Source organism: Choloepus didactylus, chromosome 2 (genome assembly GCF_015220235.1).
Source record: "Choloepus didactylus isolate mChoDid1 chromosome 2, mChoDid1.pri, whole genome shotgun sequence".
Taxonomy (NCBI): Eukaryota; Metazoa; Chordata; class Mammalia; order Pilosa; family Megalonychidae; genus Choloepus; species Choloepus didactylus.
In genome coordinates this window covers 28,081,536-28,099,224 of record NC_051308.1, presented here as the reverse complement: position 1 = coordinate 28,099,224, position 17,689 = coordinate 28,081,536, and the positions used below count along the sequence as shown (strand labels likewise).

General features: G+C 35.8%; 1 protein-coding gene across 15 annotated transcripts in view; it reads right to left on the bottom strand.

Annotated features, from left to right (window-relative positions):
• The window catches only part of SDCCAG8 (SHH signaling and ciliogenesis regulator SDCCAG8), a 288,104-nt gene that overhangs the window by 247,070 nt on the left and 23,345 nt on the right, over positions 1-17,689 (bottom strand). For all 15 annotated transcript variants that reach the window (XR_005214623.1, XR_005214625.1, XR_005214622.1 and 12 more), the window contains exons 5-6: positions 9,224-9,349; positions 4,512-4,652 (exon numbers count right to left, since the gene is read on the bottom strand). Coding sequence is in view for 6 of the 15 variants with exons in the window: in XM_037822222.1 (XP_037678150.1) it covers positions 4,512-4,652; positions 9,224-9,349 (267 nt within the window). In the remaining 9 variants the exon portion in view is untranslated. The remainder of the gene's footprint in view (positions 1-4,511; positions 4,653-9,223; positions 9,350-17,689) is intronic.

Sequence of the window (17,689 nt, the reverse complement as noted above, 5' to 3'; positions counted from 1 at the left end):
AAAGAAAAAAGACAAACAAGGAAAAAAAAAAAAAAAAAAAAAAACGATGTATTGCCCCCTTGAGGAGCCTGTGGAGAATGCAGGGGTATTCGCCTACCCCACCTCCATGGTTGCTAACATGACCACAGACATAGGGGACTGGTGGTTTGATGGGTTGAGCCCTCTACCATAAGTTTTACCCTTGGGAAGACGGTTGCGGCAAAGGAGAGGCTAGGCCTCCCTGTATTTGTGCCTAAGAGTCTCCTCCTGAATGCCTCTTTGTTGCTCAGATGTGGCCCTCTCTCTCTGGCTAAGCCAACTTGAAAGGTGAAATCACTGCCCTCCCCCCTACGTGGGATCAGACACCCAGGGAAGTGAATCTCCCTGGCAACGTGGAATATGACTCCCGGGGAGGAATGTAGACCCGGCATCGTGGGATGGAGAACATCTTCTTGACCAAAAGGGGGATGTGAAAGGAAATGAAATAAGCTTCAGTGGCAGAGAGATTCCAAAACGAGCCGAGAGATCACTCTGGTGGGCACTCTTACGCACACTTTAGACAACCTTTTTTAGGTTCTAAAGAATTGGGGTAGCTGGTGGTGGATACCTGAAACTATTAAACTACAACCCAGAACCCATGAATCTCGAAGACAGTTGTATAAAAATGTAGCTTATGAGGGGTGACAGTGGGATTGGGAATGCCATAAGGACCAAACTCCACTTTGTCTAGTTTATGGATCGATGTGTAGAAAAGTAGGGGAAGCAAACAAACAGACAAAGGTACCTAGTGTTCTTTTTTACTTCAATTGCTCTTTTTCACTCTAATTATTATTCTTGTTATTTTTGTGTGTGTGCTAATGAAGGTGTCAGGGATTGATTTAGGTGATGAATGTACAACTATGTAATGGTACTGTAAACAATCGAAAGTACAATTTGTTTTGTATGACTGCGTGGTATGTGAATATATCTCAATAAAATGATGATTAAAAAAAAAAAAAAAACAAAAAAAAAACACAGGACTGTAGAACGCAGTGAACCCTATTGTAAATACTGGAACATAGTTAATAGTACAATTATAACAATGCTCTTTCATAAATTATAACAAATATACCACAATAATGCAAGGTGTTAGTAATAGGGTGGTATTTGGTAACTCTGTTTTTCATACGTTTTATGCATGACATTTATGTAAATGTACAACTTCTCTAACAAAAACATTATTTTAACAATTAAATATATTTTTAAAAGTAAAAAAAAAAAAAAAAAAAAAGTAATCAACTACCTATATGTATGGATGCAAGCTCCAGCAATTATCATAAAAATCAAAATAGTAATTAGTTTTAAGTGAAAAGGAGGAAGTGATTGAACGCGGCATGAAGATGGCTTCTGGGGCAATGTAATGTTACACTTCTTAACACAGTGACAGTTACTTGGGTGTTCTTTGGAGATAAATCTTGGTTTTGTGCACTTTTCTGGATGTTTATTATATTGTGTCATTATAAAATGGACAGGAGGAAGGTGTAACCAACTAATGTATCTAATATAGAATGTTACTACAAGGTTCAGGAAGACTAACATGGGGAGATCATTAATGACCTTAAAAAAGAGTTTGGTAGAATATAGGGGCTGGAAGTTTGTTGAGAAAGAATGGCATGTAAGGAATGGAGATATGAATACAGACAACTGGAAAGTTTTGATACAAAGGGGAGAAAAGATGTAGGGTGACAGTTGGAGGGTAATGTAGGGACCAGAGAATGTATTTGTTGTTTGTTTGCTTTAAGGTAGGAGTTACTTAAAGCACATATTCTCTTGAGAATAACCTGATTGACAGGGAAAAATGATACAAGAATGAAAAGGGAATAAATAATATGAATCTATAACAGTTATAAACACAATACTAAGAGAAGACATAAGAGAGATTAATTCTAATGGAGGTGGAGGTGGGGAGCTGTGGAAGTATGCAATGAGGAGAGGCTGAATGGGAGGGGGCATCTGAATTGAGCCCTGCAGTCTGGGAAACATTTTGATAAGCAGAGGATGAGAAGGAAACATTTTAGGTAGGGATGATTGCATAAAATAAAGCCAGTTCCTCAAAGAGCAATTAAAGTGGCTAATAAATTTCAGAAGCAGCAAGTAGTGAGTAGTCTCCAGTACCTAGAGCTAAGATTTGTGAGAGTGACAGGAGAAGAATGAGAAATGAGTCTAGAAAGGTCGTTTGAGGCAAATTGTGAACAATTTAGGACATGGATCTTTAATCCTAGGGGTATTAAGCAATGCCATAGATTATTCAACTGGAAAAAAAGAGATGCAATTCATTCTTTTAGCTTTTTTTTTTTTTTTTCCATTTTTAAGAAAGGTATTCTTTTACTAAATAGTAGAATAAACTTGGATTAGGGGAGGGAGATTGGGGGCAGAGAGAGACTTTTGGAAACTAATATTGCCTGTAAATAGTGAGAGTCTGAAATGTGATTCATTCATTGTCTCTTCTGGAAACATTCCATTTTCACTCTTTCATCATTGTTGATCAATTCTGACATGTTAAATTTAATGTACAGAAGGGTTCAAGTTAGCAAGGAGGGAAAAAAAGGTCTGTTTCACAGATTAAAGGATTTCAAGTATCATTTGATCTTAAAATAGAATTAATACCAAGCAATTTCTCTTTCTGGACTGACTTTCTCTTTTCTTCTTCCCTCATCCCTAGTTTTCAAGCTCTCCTTCTCTAAGAGTTCCCATGATTCCTGTGTCAATAACTATATCAGCATTTTTCACTGTACTGCTATTTATTTCTGTATTTCTCCTCTACATGCTTGTGAGTTTATTGGGCAGAGAGAATGTGGCTTCCTCATTGTGCCGGTTTGAATGTATTATGTCCCCCAGAAAAAGCCATATTCTTTGATCCAGTCTTGTGGGGCAGAAATTTTGGTGCTGATTAGATTTGCATGGAAATGCACCCCACCCAACTGTAGGTGATAACTCTGATGAGATATTTCCATGGAGGCATGGCCCCACCCATTCAGGGTGGGCCTTGATCAGTGGAGCCATATAAATGAGCTGACAAACAGAAGGAACTCAGTGCAGCTGAGACTGACATTTTGAAGAGGAGCTACAGCCAAGAGGGACACTTTGAAGAAAGCACAGGAGCTGCACATGAGAGACAGTTTGAAGACAGCCGTTGAAAGCAGACTCTTGCTCCAGAGAAGCTGAGAGAGGACAAATATCCCAAGTGCAACTAAGAGTGACATTTTTGAGGAACTGCAGCCTAGAGAGAAACATCCTAGGAGAAAGCCATTTTGAAACCAGAACTTTGGAGCAGACACCAGCCACATGCCTTCCAGGTAACAGAGGTTTTCCAGACACCATTGGCCATCCTCCAGTGAAGGTACGATTGCTGATGTGTTACCTTGGATGCTTTATGGCCTTAAGACTGTAACTGTGTAACCAAATAAACCCCCTTTATAAACAGCAATCCATCTCTGGTGTTTTGCATTCCAGCAGCATTAGCAAACTAGAACACCCATCTTCTCTTTATCTGCAAGACAATGCTGGCATATAGCAGGTATTAAATTGAAGTGACATTATTGAATAACAATGAACGGATTGAAGTCAGGAGGGAAAATACACTGTTAATTAACTATTAATATAAATAGATTTTTTAGATTTTAGATTTTTTTAATGAAAAATCTCTCTACTAGAAATTTATGGTAACATGAATCTTACACACATCTAATACTTCACAGGCAGACAACCAAGAATCTAATCAGGGTAGAGGAACAGAGTTCTGACAAGTAATCAGATTTCTCATGATTATAAAACTCTATTTAGCCTATTATTCAAATTATCTCTTATATTTAGCATTTGCTTCTGCTGAAATTTTAGTGAACCAAAATGCTTGCTTTAGTGATGACTGAATTTATAATTTAAATTCATTTCTCCCCTCCCTTTATAGTCGTATTTTACTGTCACTGAGAAGAGAGTTCAGCTCTCTTTTCTAAATTTTGTATCCTTAAAAATAGTTGCATCTAAACATGAACTTTGAGTTAAGTGTCTGCCAAGTACATGATTATACTGGAGATATCACATTCTTATGGCGTATCTAGTAGGATATTCATGTATCAGACTCTATTATTAAACATTTGAATCCTAAAAGAGGCCCCCTTCCACTGATTAAAAATCCTGCTGATAACCTAGCTTCTTTTTAGTTTTCCTTTACAGTTAGATAATCAGGACAACCAATAAGCTTGACAGTTATGTGTTGTTTTTTTTTAAATTACAGAATCAAGAATAATTAGAAACAATTAGTAGAATAAATAGAAATAAGAAAGTTATTAAGAATAACATTTTACCTTATTTTCAAAATAAACTGATTTCCTCATTAGTTTTAAGACAATTAAATTTGTGGATGAAAAAATAATGTTTCATAAACTACTAGTATTTAGTCATCAGTCAAACCAAAACATCCTATACCTTACTATGTAAAATAAAAGAGGTGAACCAAAAACAGATACTTAAGAGAAAAGCATCCATATACTCACCAGTTCTAGCTTCCATTTCTCATCCTCAGCAGCAGATACAGCTTTGACAAGATCTTTATGGCCGTGCAATGATGATTTCTTGGCAGCTTCATCTACCCCAGAATCTTCACCTGTTGTAATCCAAGAATTCTGCATGTTTCCCTAAAATAAAATGTGCCACTAATTGCAACTGCCATTGAACTTTAAAGTAAACATGCATGTTTTATAAATGGAATATTGATTCTTCCCTTGAGGAAAGTAAAAAAGCACATGCTTCTAAACCACAGTTAAGAATCATCTTAAAATTTTAGGCTATTAGAGTCATATTCTCTAAGACAAGTGTTACAAACTCAAATATCTATAGGTATGGGTAATTACGTAAATGAATGAGAGGGCTGGACGTCAGCATATTCACCAAGAATGTAATAAATGGTTCAGAAATTTTCTACTTAAAAAAAATCTCCTAAATCCCTGAAAGAGTACAAATGCTAAAATTTTTAATAATTAATATATATAACATAATTATAACTTTTTGTTTGAACTCTTGAGAAAAGACTTCAATGAAGAGATATTTTAAAAGATGGAAGAGTAATGAAAATGAAGACAGAAAGGAAATATAACATACTTCATTCACATGGTTTTAGTTTTCAAAATGAAATCTGCTTGTTTCTTCCATTTCTAAGTCATAAACTAGTCTAAAAGGTGGTCATGTAGTCTCCCATCCAAGTCCAGGACTAACACTGAGAGACAGGAAAGAAGAGGCTCTTCTCTGCTCTGTTGGTGGCGAACTATTCTCTGGCAAACAAAATCTGGCTTGATTCAATGTTGACAAGCTATTCCTGATAACATGCAGAAAGGTCTTCTAAACAGTGGTTAGAAGGATGGATTTGGGGAACCACACAGTTCCGGACTAGATACTTGCTTTGCCGCTTTCTAGCTTTCTGACATTAGACAAATTACTTAGTCTACTTAAACACTGTGTACCTTAATTTATTAATTTGAAAATAAATATCATAACACTTGTCTTGTATGATTATTGTGAAATTGAAATGAAGAATGTAAATAAAGTACTTAATACAGTGCCTGGCACATTACAACCATGTAGTCATCAGTAAATATTAGTTATTATTATATAAATGTTTCGAACATTTTTCAGAAGAAAGCATTATAAAACACTGAAAATCTATATTCATATTAGCCAACAGCTTTGGCAAAATCTAACATAACACAGTAATGGACTGATCAAAATTTAGAACTTTGTGCATCAAAGAATATTATCAAGAAAGTAAAAAGACAACTACAGAATGGGAGAAACATTTGAAAATAATATATCTGATAAGGGATTGATACCAGAATATATAAAAAAAAATCCTACAACTCAACAGCAAAAAGACAAACAACCCAATTAAAAAATGGGCAAAGTACTTGAATAGACATTTCTCCAAAGAAGATACACAAATGGCCAATAAACAAATGAAAAGAAGCTCAATATCATTAGCCATGAGGAAAATGAAAATCAAAACCACATTGAGATACCATTTGGTACCCAGTAAGCAGTAAACAATTAATCAAAACAACAGAAAATCACAAGTCTTGGTGAGGATGAAGAGAAATAGGAACCCCTGTTCATTGTTGGTGGGAATGTAAAATGGTGCAGCTACTGTGGAAGACAATTGGCAAATCCTCAGTAAGTTAAATATAGAATTGTCATATGACTGGGCAGCCCTACTTCTAGGTGTATACCCAAAAGAATTTAAAGCAGGGACTTGAAAAGATATTTGCACAACAATGTTCACTGCAGCATTATTCACAATTGCCAAAAGGTGGAAACAACCCAAGTGTCCATTAATGGAAAAATGGCTAAACAAAATGTGACACATATACTCAATGGAATATTATTCAGTTGTTAATAGGAATGAAGTTCTGATACATGTGACAACAGGAAGAACCTTGAAAACATCATGCTGAGTGAACTAAGCCAGACAAAAGGGACTACTGTTGTAAAATTTCACTTATTTGAAATACCTAAAATAAGCAAATTCATAGAGACAAAAAGTAGATTACAGGTAACCGGGGACTGGGGTCAGGGAAGAATGGGGAGTTATTGCTTAATGGGTACAGAGTTTCTGTTTGGGGTAACAGAAAAGTTTTGGTAATGTATAATTGTATGGATAGGGCAACACTGTGAATGCAATTAATATCACTGTATTGTACAAATGAAAGTGGTTTAAAATGGGAAATTTTGGGTTATATATATATTACTACAATAAAATTTTTAAAGAAGTTAAAAAAGAACATACCTATTGATCTATTTATATTTAAGGTATTCTGAAAGTTTTATTCAAGTTAAACCCCCCTAATAAAGCAACATGCATGCATTACTGAAATTTATTTACCTACACAAATAAAAGGTGGGGGCAACAATTCTATAACAACAAAATTACACAGGGAACCAACATTAAAATAGATACCAAGAAACCACCTACACTGACTTGAGAAGTAGTAGAAGATCTAAACAAAACAATAACTATTAAAGAGATTGGATCAGTAATCAAAAACCTCCCTTCAAAGGAAACTCCAGGACCAGATGGCTTCACAGGGGAATTTTACAAAATGTCCCAAGAAGAAATAATACCAGTCCTGCTCAAACTCTTCAAAAAATTGAAGAGGGGGAATACTCCCCAATTCATTCTATAAGGCCAATATCACTCTCATACTAAAACCGGATAAAGATACTACCTGTATTTGATGCAGGAATGTTCTGTAAACCCACAACATCTCTAATAAAAAAAAAAATAGATATCAAGGTCACAAGATAATATCTACAACAATCAGTGAAACATTTGTACTGCATTTTAGCTTATGCGGATGTTTTGAAGAAAGCAAACTTCTCTGAAACCTTGTTCTTTCTAAATTTACGGCTATAGTTTTCTTTAGCAGGTTTCCTTTGTCCATACTGTGAGGCATATGTGCTCTTCCCATCATTTCCTTCCCCTTTTGCATTACTCACTTCTCTTGCCCTCTGATTCACTTGTCTGCCTAATTTCCTTTCTCACTTCACTTCCCCTTCTTCCACTTCTTTGCTATTATATAAATATTGAAAACTATGCATAATTGAGTCACTGTTAGCTAAATGACTATATACTTGGAAGCAAAGCAAAAGAATATATTTATTTTTTAAATGAGCTACTTTTAAGTACTTTCTATATGGCTACATTCTCTTCAAACTGACATTATTAAAATAAACAACTGAGACTGAATTTTTAAGCATTAATATTAATAATTATATAATTCTTCAAAATGTTATATAATGAATGGAAAAATAGTTGATCACTAACTAAAACATAATTACAGAGAAAGAAACCAAACTACTCACCAGTTCACCTTATTGTTCAGAGTTAACACCAACACCTATACCTAAATGGCAAATTCTAACAAATATACAATTCAGAGTTTACAAATGATTCAGATATCAGGTAAAAAACAAAAACAACAAAAAGACAAACATACAAAAAAAAGCTCTGATCACAAAAGTTAGAGGAAATATACCTAAAAGATTAAGGCACTCACATTTTTCTTATAAGAACTGATTTGCTAATGACAACTTAGTCAAAACCACCAAAGTCAACTGCAAAGTAAAGCTGCAACAGCAAGTATTAAAACTTCCCAATGGAAACTTGAATTTGTCTCAAAAAGCAGAACAAGCTTGATTAACTCTGTTCTACAGCAGAAGAGTGAAAAACATCTTTAAGGCAAAAATATTTATGAAAAGTCCTAAGAAATACCAAATTTAAACACTACTTAAATATCACCACAAAAATTTTGTCATAGAATTGAAGAGGTCATCTATATAGTCCAGGCTTTCTCAAAATGTGATCCACGAATATTAGAATCACTTGGGGAATTTGTTAAATTCATATTCCTAAAACCCAACCCAGGCCAACTGACTCAGAGTCTCAAGGGTTGTAGCCCAGGAATCTGCACTGCCAGCAAGTATCCCAAGTGATTATTATCACATTAACATTTAAGAACTACTAATATAGGTCAATCTTTTCAAATTACCAAAAAGGAAACCAAGAATCCATAAGATTAAGCCACAGAAAGCTAAACCCCCAGCTTGTCAGGTACAATGCTAACTTTGATCCTCAGACCCTGAGACCAATGTTCTTTCTACTACATCATGCTGCTCATCAGACTTATTGCATTTCAGTGCTCAAGGAAATTTAGAGAAATCCAACAGAAATCTAAACCAAGGTTCCGAATAGCTTCTGGACTTAGACCCAGGCTTCAGACAGAGTCCTTCCTATATAAAGCACTTCCTATTTTCAGACCTGTGCTTTAAATATGGAAAAAGCAAAAATGGTATGCTCAAAAAAGAAACTAGAGTAGAAATTAGGCAGCACTACATCACTGCATTTGAAGATTCATTCCACTGAAGTGACTATTCATTTTTGAGGACCCAAGAGAATTCCAGCTTAGTACTTTTGCCAGGCTTCAAAAGAGAATTTAACAGTTCAGAAGACTGGGGGAGAGGGGAGGAGGGAATGTTTGTGGTAAGAAGGAAAGTAAACATAATTGGGACAAGGTACACTCTTGTCTTAGGACTCCAAATCTCCCTCTCATAGTATCATTGCACACTGTCACATAGAACATAGTTTTCAAGCTAATTTTTAGATTTGTTACCTTTTTTCAATCAAGCAAACTTAGAACATAATTTATTAAGAAATGCTCACAGATGCATCCAGGAGTGTTTGTTCTCTCATTGTCTCCTCTCCTCTTTGAGATTTCAGCTCTTGCTGGAGCCTGTCATTTTCGAGTACAACTACTTGTACCCTATTTTTCATTCCAGAGAGTTCCTCCTATAAAAAGCAGGAAAAAAACACCAAAAATGATAAACATGTTTAAGAAGTGCTTCTACTTGTTCATTACAAGAAAATTTAGGATATCATAAAGCATGGAAAACATACACTCTCTATCAATTTCCTGGAGTACTACAAATATATTAAGACAAACAAGGCAACTCAAACATCAGCTATCAAACAATGAGGTGTGTGGTAGAGGACCTGCTGATAGCCATACCTCAGAAGTATGTGGTTTCTCTAAGGCATCAAATCTTATGGAAAGGCTTTAATTAAAAGGCTTATCTAAAGGATTCTTAAGAACCAGGTAGACTGCAGAAGTACAGATAAAATCTATATGATCAAATGCCAATAACTTGCTGAAAACTGACAGACAACTAAAAAAGGAACACTCTGAAATTAAAAAAAAAAAAAAAGGTCATGAAAAGTTAAAATAGTTATCTAAAAACTGGTAGCCAGTTCATGTGAGTTAAAACAATTTGGTGGAGAGTTATGAAAGAATGTTTTCTTGACCTTGCAGGGTTTTATAAAACAAGGAATTATAAATAAATAACATTAAACTGCTTATTGAGTGGCATTTCTCTTTCTGAGAAATATGTCAAAAATACCTATATAGATATGGTACAATAATTAACTTCATCTTCACTACTAGTAAAATCAAAGTTATTATATAATATATGCAAAATCATTTCAATTATTTTATTCAGGAAAAAATCAAAGCCGCAATTAAAAACTATAATTAAAAAATATTTCTAGGCCTTTTAAACATTACATTCATCTCATTACTCCCTTGTTAAAATGTACCAAATTTACACTGACTTTCAAGTCTTCTATTCCACTTTACCAGCTCAGTTTTATTTCAATTATTTCTAGGAGACATTCTCCACTGTAGGAAGATAAGAGGCAGATGCCTCACAGCCCTCACAAACAAACCAGATTCATCTGGAATACATCCTTTCATTGTTGCTGTTCTGTTCACCCAGGAAAGTCTTTATCTCACTTCTGTCAGTCTAAATGATGCAACTCTAAGACCAGTTTCAAGATCTTCCTCTCCCATAAAAATACACCTGAAGATACTAGCTTTTAGTAACCACCTTCTCTTACTATAATTACAGTTTTCAACACAGAGTAAAGGGCTACATTGTATTCTTTATTGTGCTGCTGGTGGTGGTGTCTGGAATAATATTACTGTCTTTTCAACTAAATCATTAATTATTTCTGCTTTATATCTATTAAGTTTTGCCCAAACATCTTAGGAGTTAATAGATGCCTATTAATGGAATGATTCCTAGGATATTATTTCAGCTGTACTGGTAATCCAAGAACACCTCTCTATTAATGATTGTGTCCTCTAACAACAAACAGAAAATAATCACTAACATCAGGAACTTCCTTATAAAGTTAAGACAATGAAACATTTAAAACTCCCTAAATTATCTACTGGTCTTACACCCTAGAAGAAAGGCCAAAATGTAATATATGATGCAAAAAATATCAGTAACTCCTATAAAAATAATCTACCATTCTGATGATACACTGACATTGATTTAAAAAAAAGAAAGAAAAATTAAAACACTAACATGTTTTGAGAAGGCAAAAAGAAATGACCAACAATGATGTTATTAAACTACATAACCTTCCAATGCTACAAGTCATAGGTATGCTTTTGGCTTCTTAATCATTACTATCAGTATCTTCTATGAGATATGCTTCTCATATGAGGTCAAGGTAAGATCCTTAATACTGACAACAGAGAAGATTTAGTCTACAAGCTCAAAATCCCTGCTTGTTGCACCAAATTTAAATAGGTTGACCATGTATGGGAGAATTGGTATTAGTATTCTAAAGCATTTATCACCAGCCAGGCTAAAGTAAATGGAGTGGAAAGGAAAAAGTCTGAAACACAAGAGCATATCATCTAATAATTAGACATAGGTAAAGACAAGACTGATGAGAAATTAAGCCATCAAAAATGGCATGGTTGAAAAAAAAAAAGGCATGGTTGGATGTCATCAACATGACAACATAAGATATCCCTTGAAACAGTCTCCCCAGAGACTTAGCGAATAAAAGAATAAATCCCAATTGCTTAGAATTCTGGAGAACAGCAGAGAATGGAGAAGGACTCCACAAATGCTGAATTCAGGAAACAGAAAAATCTCAAGTAGGACAATTCTGAACCAGAGAGTGGTCAGCTTCTCATTCCCCTCTCCTCTCCCTCACTCAGAAACACATAGCTTGCAAGTCACAGAGAGGCAGCACTGCCTGGGTCCCTCCCACTGCAGATTGAGACTGCTTTTTTTTTAACTTTTATTTTTTTCAACCATGCCATTTCTGATGGCTTAATTTCTCATCAGTCTTGTCTTTACCTATGTCTAATTATTTGATAATATGCTCTTGTGTTTCAGAACTTTTCCTTTACACTCCATTTACTTTAGCCTGGCTGGTGATAAATACTTTAGAATATTAATACAAATTCTCCCATACATGGTCAACCTATTTAAATTTGGTGCAAGAAGCAGGGATTCTAAGCTTTTTTAAATCTCTGTTGTCAGTATTAAGTGACTCACTGCAACAAGTTAGAAATCCACACATATCCAGCCACAGGGACCTAAGTCCATAGAGTCCCAGGGTGAACCACAAGCTGCTAAGGAGTGCTGCACATAAAAGGGCCCCCAGGGGCTAAATAAATAAATAAATAAGTAAATGTGAGAGAGAGGGGGGGAGGAGAGAGAGATATCACCATTAAAAGGCTGGTAAGCACTTCTGTGTCCTTACTCAATTTAGTTTAGTTTCAGTCGGCTGGACAACCTAAAGGCAAAACAGACTTTTCTGAAGTGACTCACTTTTCTCTATTGACTCCATCTAGCTCCCCAGGGCAAGATAACTTAATGGGGAAGAAACCAGAGGCAGAAAAACTTAAAGAAGAAGAACAAAAGGAAGGTGGGGGGAATAAATGGAAGTACTATAAGAAAGGAGCAGTCCCAGAAATGAAAAGTATAAGGAAAATGGGGCACTGAGTGTGGGAGAGAATTTAAAGAAATCATAGGAGCTAGGGGAAAAAGTCTGCAGTAAAACAAACAGAACAGATCAAGATTCCCAGAGAAGGAACAGAGGAAAGGGAACTCTCTCCTAGAGGTGAAATAATTGCACAAAACGTACAGTCTTAAAAGTCGCACCACATATCCAGGGCAAGAATCAGATGAAGAAGAGCTGAGAAAACCTGAATGGTTAAACACAGGCTATTCTAAAGGTCAAGAATACAGGAAGATATGGCTCAGTCAAGGGAACAAATTAAAACTTCAGAGATACTCAGAAGTTGGAACAACCAATCAAAGATGTTCAAACAAATCTCCTAAATCAATTTAAGGAGAGGAAGGAAAATATGGCTAAAGAGATAAAGGCTATTAAGAAGACAATATGTGAGCATAAAGAAGAATCAGAAAGTATAAAAAAGAAACAACAGAAATTATGGGGATGAAAGGCACAATAATGGAGATTAAAAATACACTAGAAAAGATGGCGGAGGAGGGAGCTCCAGGACTCACTCCTCCTCCAAAACAGCTAGTAGTCAGACAGAAACTGTCTGAAACAACCATTATGGGGCTTTGGAGGCCAGGCGAGCACTGTATAGTATCTCCAGAGAAGAGTGGGAGGAAGAGGCTGGGAAACTGTAGTAAAGAACCGTAAGTAGCTCACCCCATGATGGCTACTGGCACACATCCCCCACTCTAAAGGTGAGCTGCCTCTGGGTCTGGTCCCTGGCTGGCTGCTCTGGACAAAGAGGGATGTGCAAGTCCTCTTCATCAAGAATGGGAGGGGTCACAGCTGAGCATGAATCCCAGCTTTTGAGCAGTGAAATTTGGACTGCTAGGTCCCAGCTCTGAGCTGCTGTTTCTGCCCACCCCAGACAGGGATGGCTGCAGCCATTGTTTCAACTCTTCCCCCAACAGAGTCAGAGTGGGGTTTAGAGACATAATACCTCCTTAGGGCTGCAGGAAGCACTTTGTTGAAGGGCACCATCTACTGAGCAGGCCGGGAAAGTGAAGTTTGGGGAGTCATCAAAAAGGCTTTTGGTATCTTCCCTGATGCTGTCTGTAGGGCTCTTTGGACCTGGTCTGCACCCCTTCATAAGTCCCTGGCTCCTTTTGGGCTGGGAAATATGAACTTAGGAAGGTCATGTCCAGGATGACCCTTCTCCAAGAATTTGCTCTCCAGGCTAAAGCAGCTAGAAACAATGGAAGGTATAAAAAAAAAATATATAGAGAGAAGCAAAGCAAAAACCAACAAAAGAGAACAACATTCCTGGAAGAGGAACAGGGGAAAGGAAGCTTTCTCCTGGGGGTGAAACAACTGCACAAATAGTGCAATCTTAAAAATCGTTTGAACCAAGTGTCAAAGAAGGGCCATTACACAAAGCCAAACATCAATAAAACCCTAGGCAAGAGAGAAAAACTGACCTTCAGAGTAAACTCATCAAGATAATCAGACTTCTAGACATCAGCAAAAATTACAAGTTATAATAAGAAACAGGAAGATATGGCCCAACCAAGGGAACAAAATAAAACTTTAGAGGAGACACAGAATTTAGAACAACTAACCAAAGATGTTCAAACAAATCTCCTAAATCAATTCAAGCAGATGAAGGAATATGACTAAAGAGATAAAGGATATTAAGAAGATTGAGCATAAAGAAGAATTTGAAAGTATAAAAAGAAACATAAAAAGAAATCGAGGGAATGAAAAGCACAATACAAGAGATTAAAATGCACTAGAATAATAAAACAGCAAATTTGAACAGGCAGAACAAAGGATCAATGAACTAGAGGATAGGAAATCTAAAATCTACAGACAAAAAAAAAAAAGAAAAGAACGGAAAAAATTGAGCAGGGTCTCAGGGATCTAAATGACAGCATGAAGCATACAAACATATACATCATGGGTGTTCCAGAAGAAGAAGAGAAGGAAAAGGTGCAGAAAGAATATTTGAGGAAGTAATGGCCCAAAATTTCCCAACTCTTATGAAATACATAAATGTACATGTCCAAGAAGCACAACATACTCCAAACAGAATAAATTCTAATAGACCTACCCAGAGACATACTAATCAGAATGTCAAATGCCAAAGATAAAAGAGAGAATCCTGAAAGTAGCAAGACAAAAGCAATTCATCACATACAAGGGAAACACAAGAAGTCTAAAAGCCAGTTTCTCATTAGAAACCATGGAGGCAAGAAGTCAGTGTTCTGATATATTCAAGGAACTGAAAGAGAAGAACTGCTAACCAAGAATTCTTTATCTGGCAAAACTGTCCTTCAAAAATGAGGGAGAGTTTAAAATATTCACAGATAAACAGAAACTGAGAAAGTACATCGACTAGAGATCTGCTCTACAAGAAATACTAAGGGAGTTCTTCAGGCTGAAAGGAAGACAGGAGGCTTGGAGAAGAGTGTGGAAATGATTATCAGTAAGGGTAACTAAAAAGGTGAAAAGAGAGACAAAAATAAGATATGACATTTAAAAGCCAAAGGATAAAATGGTTGAAGTAAGTACTGCCTTTACAGTAATAACATTGAATGTTAATGGATTAAAAACCCAATCAAAAGGCAAAGATTGACAGAATGGACAAAAAAAAAAGTACTATCCAACTACATCCTGTCTACAAGAGACTCACCTTAGATCCAAAGACACAAATAGGTTGAAAGTGAAAGGTTTAAAAAGATATTCCACACAAACAGTAACCAAAAATGTGCTGGGATAGCTATACTAATATCAGGCAAAATAGACTTTAAATGCAAAACTGTTATAGAGACAAAGAGGGATATTATATATTAATAAAAGGGGAAATACATCCAGAAGAAATAACAATCATAAATATTCATGCATCTGACCCAGAGTGCCCCAAAACACATGAGGCAAACACTGGCAAAACTGAAGAGCATAACAGACATCTCTACAATAATATTTGGAGACTTCAATACACCACTCTCATCAATAGATAGAATATCTAGACAGAGGAACCTTAAGGAAACAGAGAACTTTAATAATATGATAAATGAACTATGCCCAACAGACATTTACAAAACATTGCACCCCAAAACAGCAGGAGATATATTCTTCTCAAGTACACATGGATCATCCTCCAGGATAGACCACTGATAAAGGGCATATATGAAGAACCCAAAGCAAATATCGTATTCAATGGTGACAGAATGAAAGCTTTCCCTCTAAGATCTGGAACAAGACAAGGATGTCCACTGTCACCACTGTTATTCAACAATGATGTAGCTGTTCTAGCTAGAGCAGTTAGGCAAGAAAAAAAATAAAAGGCATCCAAATTGGAAAAGAAGAGGTAAACTTTTACTATTTGCAGATGACATGTTCCTATACAGAGTCCTTAAAAACTACAACAATGGTCCTAGAGCTAATAAATGAGTTCCACAAAGTGGCTGGGGACAAGATCACATGAAAAAAAAATCGGTAGTGTTCCTGTACACTATTAATGAGCAATCTGTGTAGGAAATCAAGAAAAAAATTCCACTTAAAATAGCAACTAAAAGAATCAATACTTCGGAATACATTTAACCAAGGATGTAAAGGACTTATATGCAGAAAACTAATGCAACTTTGCTAAAAGAAATCAAAGAAGACCTAAATAAATGAAAGGAAATTCTGTGTTCATGGACTGGAAGACTAAATAACATTAAGATGTCAATTCTACTCAGATTGACTTACAGATTCAACAGAATCCCAATCAAATTTCTAACAGCCTACTTTGCAGAAATGGAAAAGCTAATTATCAAAATTATTTGGAAGGGTAAGAGGCCCCAAATAGACAAAAACATCTTGAAGAAGAAAAACGAAGTTGAAGGACTCACAGTTCCTAAATTAAAGCTTACTACAAAGCTACAGTGGTCAACACAGCATGGTACTGGCACAAAGACAGATATATAGACCAATGAAATAGAATTGAGAGTTCAGAAATAGACCCTCACATCAATGGCCAATTCATTTTTGACAAAGCTGTCACATCCACTCAAGTGGGAAAGAATAGTCTCTTCAACAAATGGTGTTGGGAGAACAGGATATACGTATGCAAAAGAATGAAAGAAGATCCCTATTTCACACCTTATATAAAAATTAATTCAAAATGGATCAAAGATCTAAATATAAGAATAAGGACCATAAAACTCCTAGAAGAAAATGTTAGGGAAGCATGTTCAAGATCCTGTAGTAGGCAATGGTTTCTTATACTTCAGACCCAAAGCATAACCAATGAAAGAAAAAAATAGTTAAATGGGAACCTCCTCAAAATTAAATACTTTTGTGTGTCAAAGGACTTTCTCTAGAAAGTGAAAAGACATCCTACACAATGGGAGAAAATATTTGGAAACCACATATCTGATAAGGGTTTAATATCCAGAATATATAAAGAAATCCTACAACTCAACAATAAAAGACAAACAACCCAAATTAAAAATGGGTGAAAGACTTGAATAGACATTTCTCCAAAGAGGAAATACAAACAGCTAAAAAACACACGAAAAAGTGCTCAACATCACTAGCTATTAGGGAAATGCAAATCAAAACCACAATGATATACAATTTCACACCTACTAGCATGGCTACTCTTACAAAAACAGAAAACTACAAGTTTTGGAAAGGATGTAGAGAAATACGAACCTTCATTTACTGCCAGTGGGAAAGTAAAATGGTGCAGCCACTGTGGAAGACAGTTTGGAGGTTCCCCAGGAAGCTAACTATAGAACTGACATATGATCCAGCAATCTTGCTACCAGGTATATACCCAAAAGAACTGAAAACAGGGAATGCGAACAAACATTTGCACACTGATGTTCACAGCAGCATTATTCACAATTGCCAAAAGATGGAAGTAACCCAAGTATCCATCAACTGATGAATGGATAAACAAAATGTAGTATATCCATAAAACGGAATATTATTCAACTGTTAAAAAGAATGAAGTCCTGATGCATTCAAAAATATAGGTGAGCCTTGAGGATATTATGCTGAATGTAATAAGCCAGGCACGAATAGACAAATATGTATGATCTCATTAATATGAAATAATTAGATTGTATGAGCTTACTGATATGAGCTAATTGTAATAAGCAAACTCACAGTTAGAATTTGTATTATAGGCTACCAGGGGATTGATTGGGGTAGAAAATGGGGAGCTGATGCTTAATTTGTATAGAATTTCTATTTCAGTAGATTGTAATGGTTTAGAAATGGATGGTGGTGATGGTAGCACATTATTGGGAGTGTAATTAGGAGCACTGAATTATGTGTGTGAATGTGGTTGAAAGGGGAAGTTTT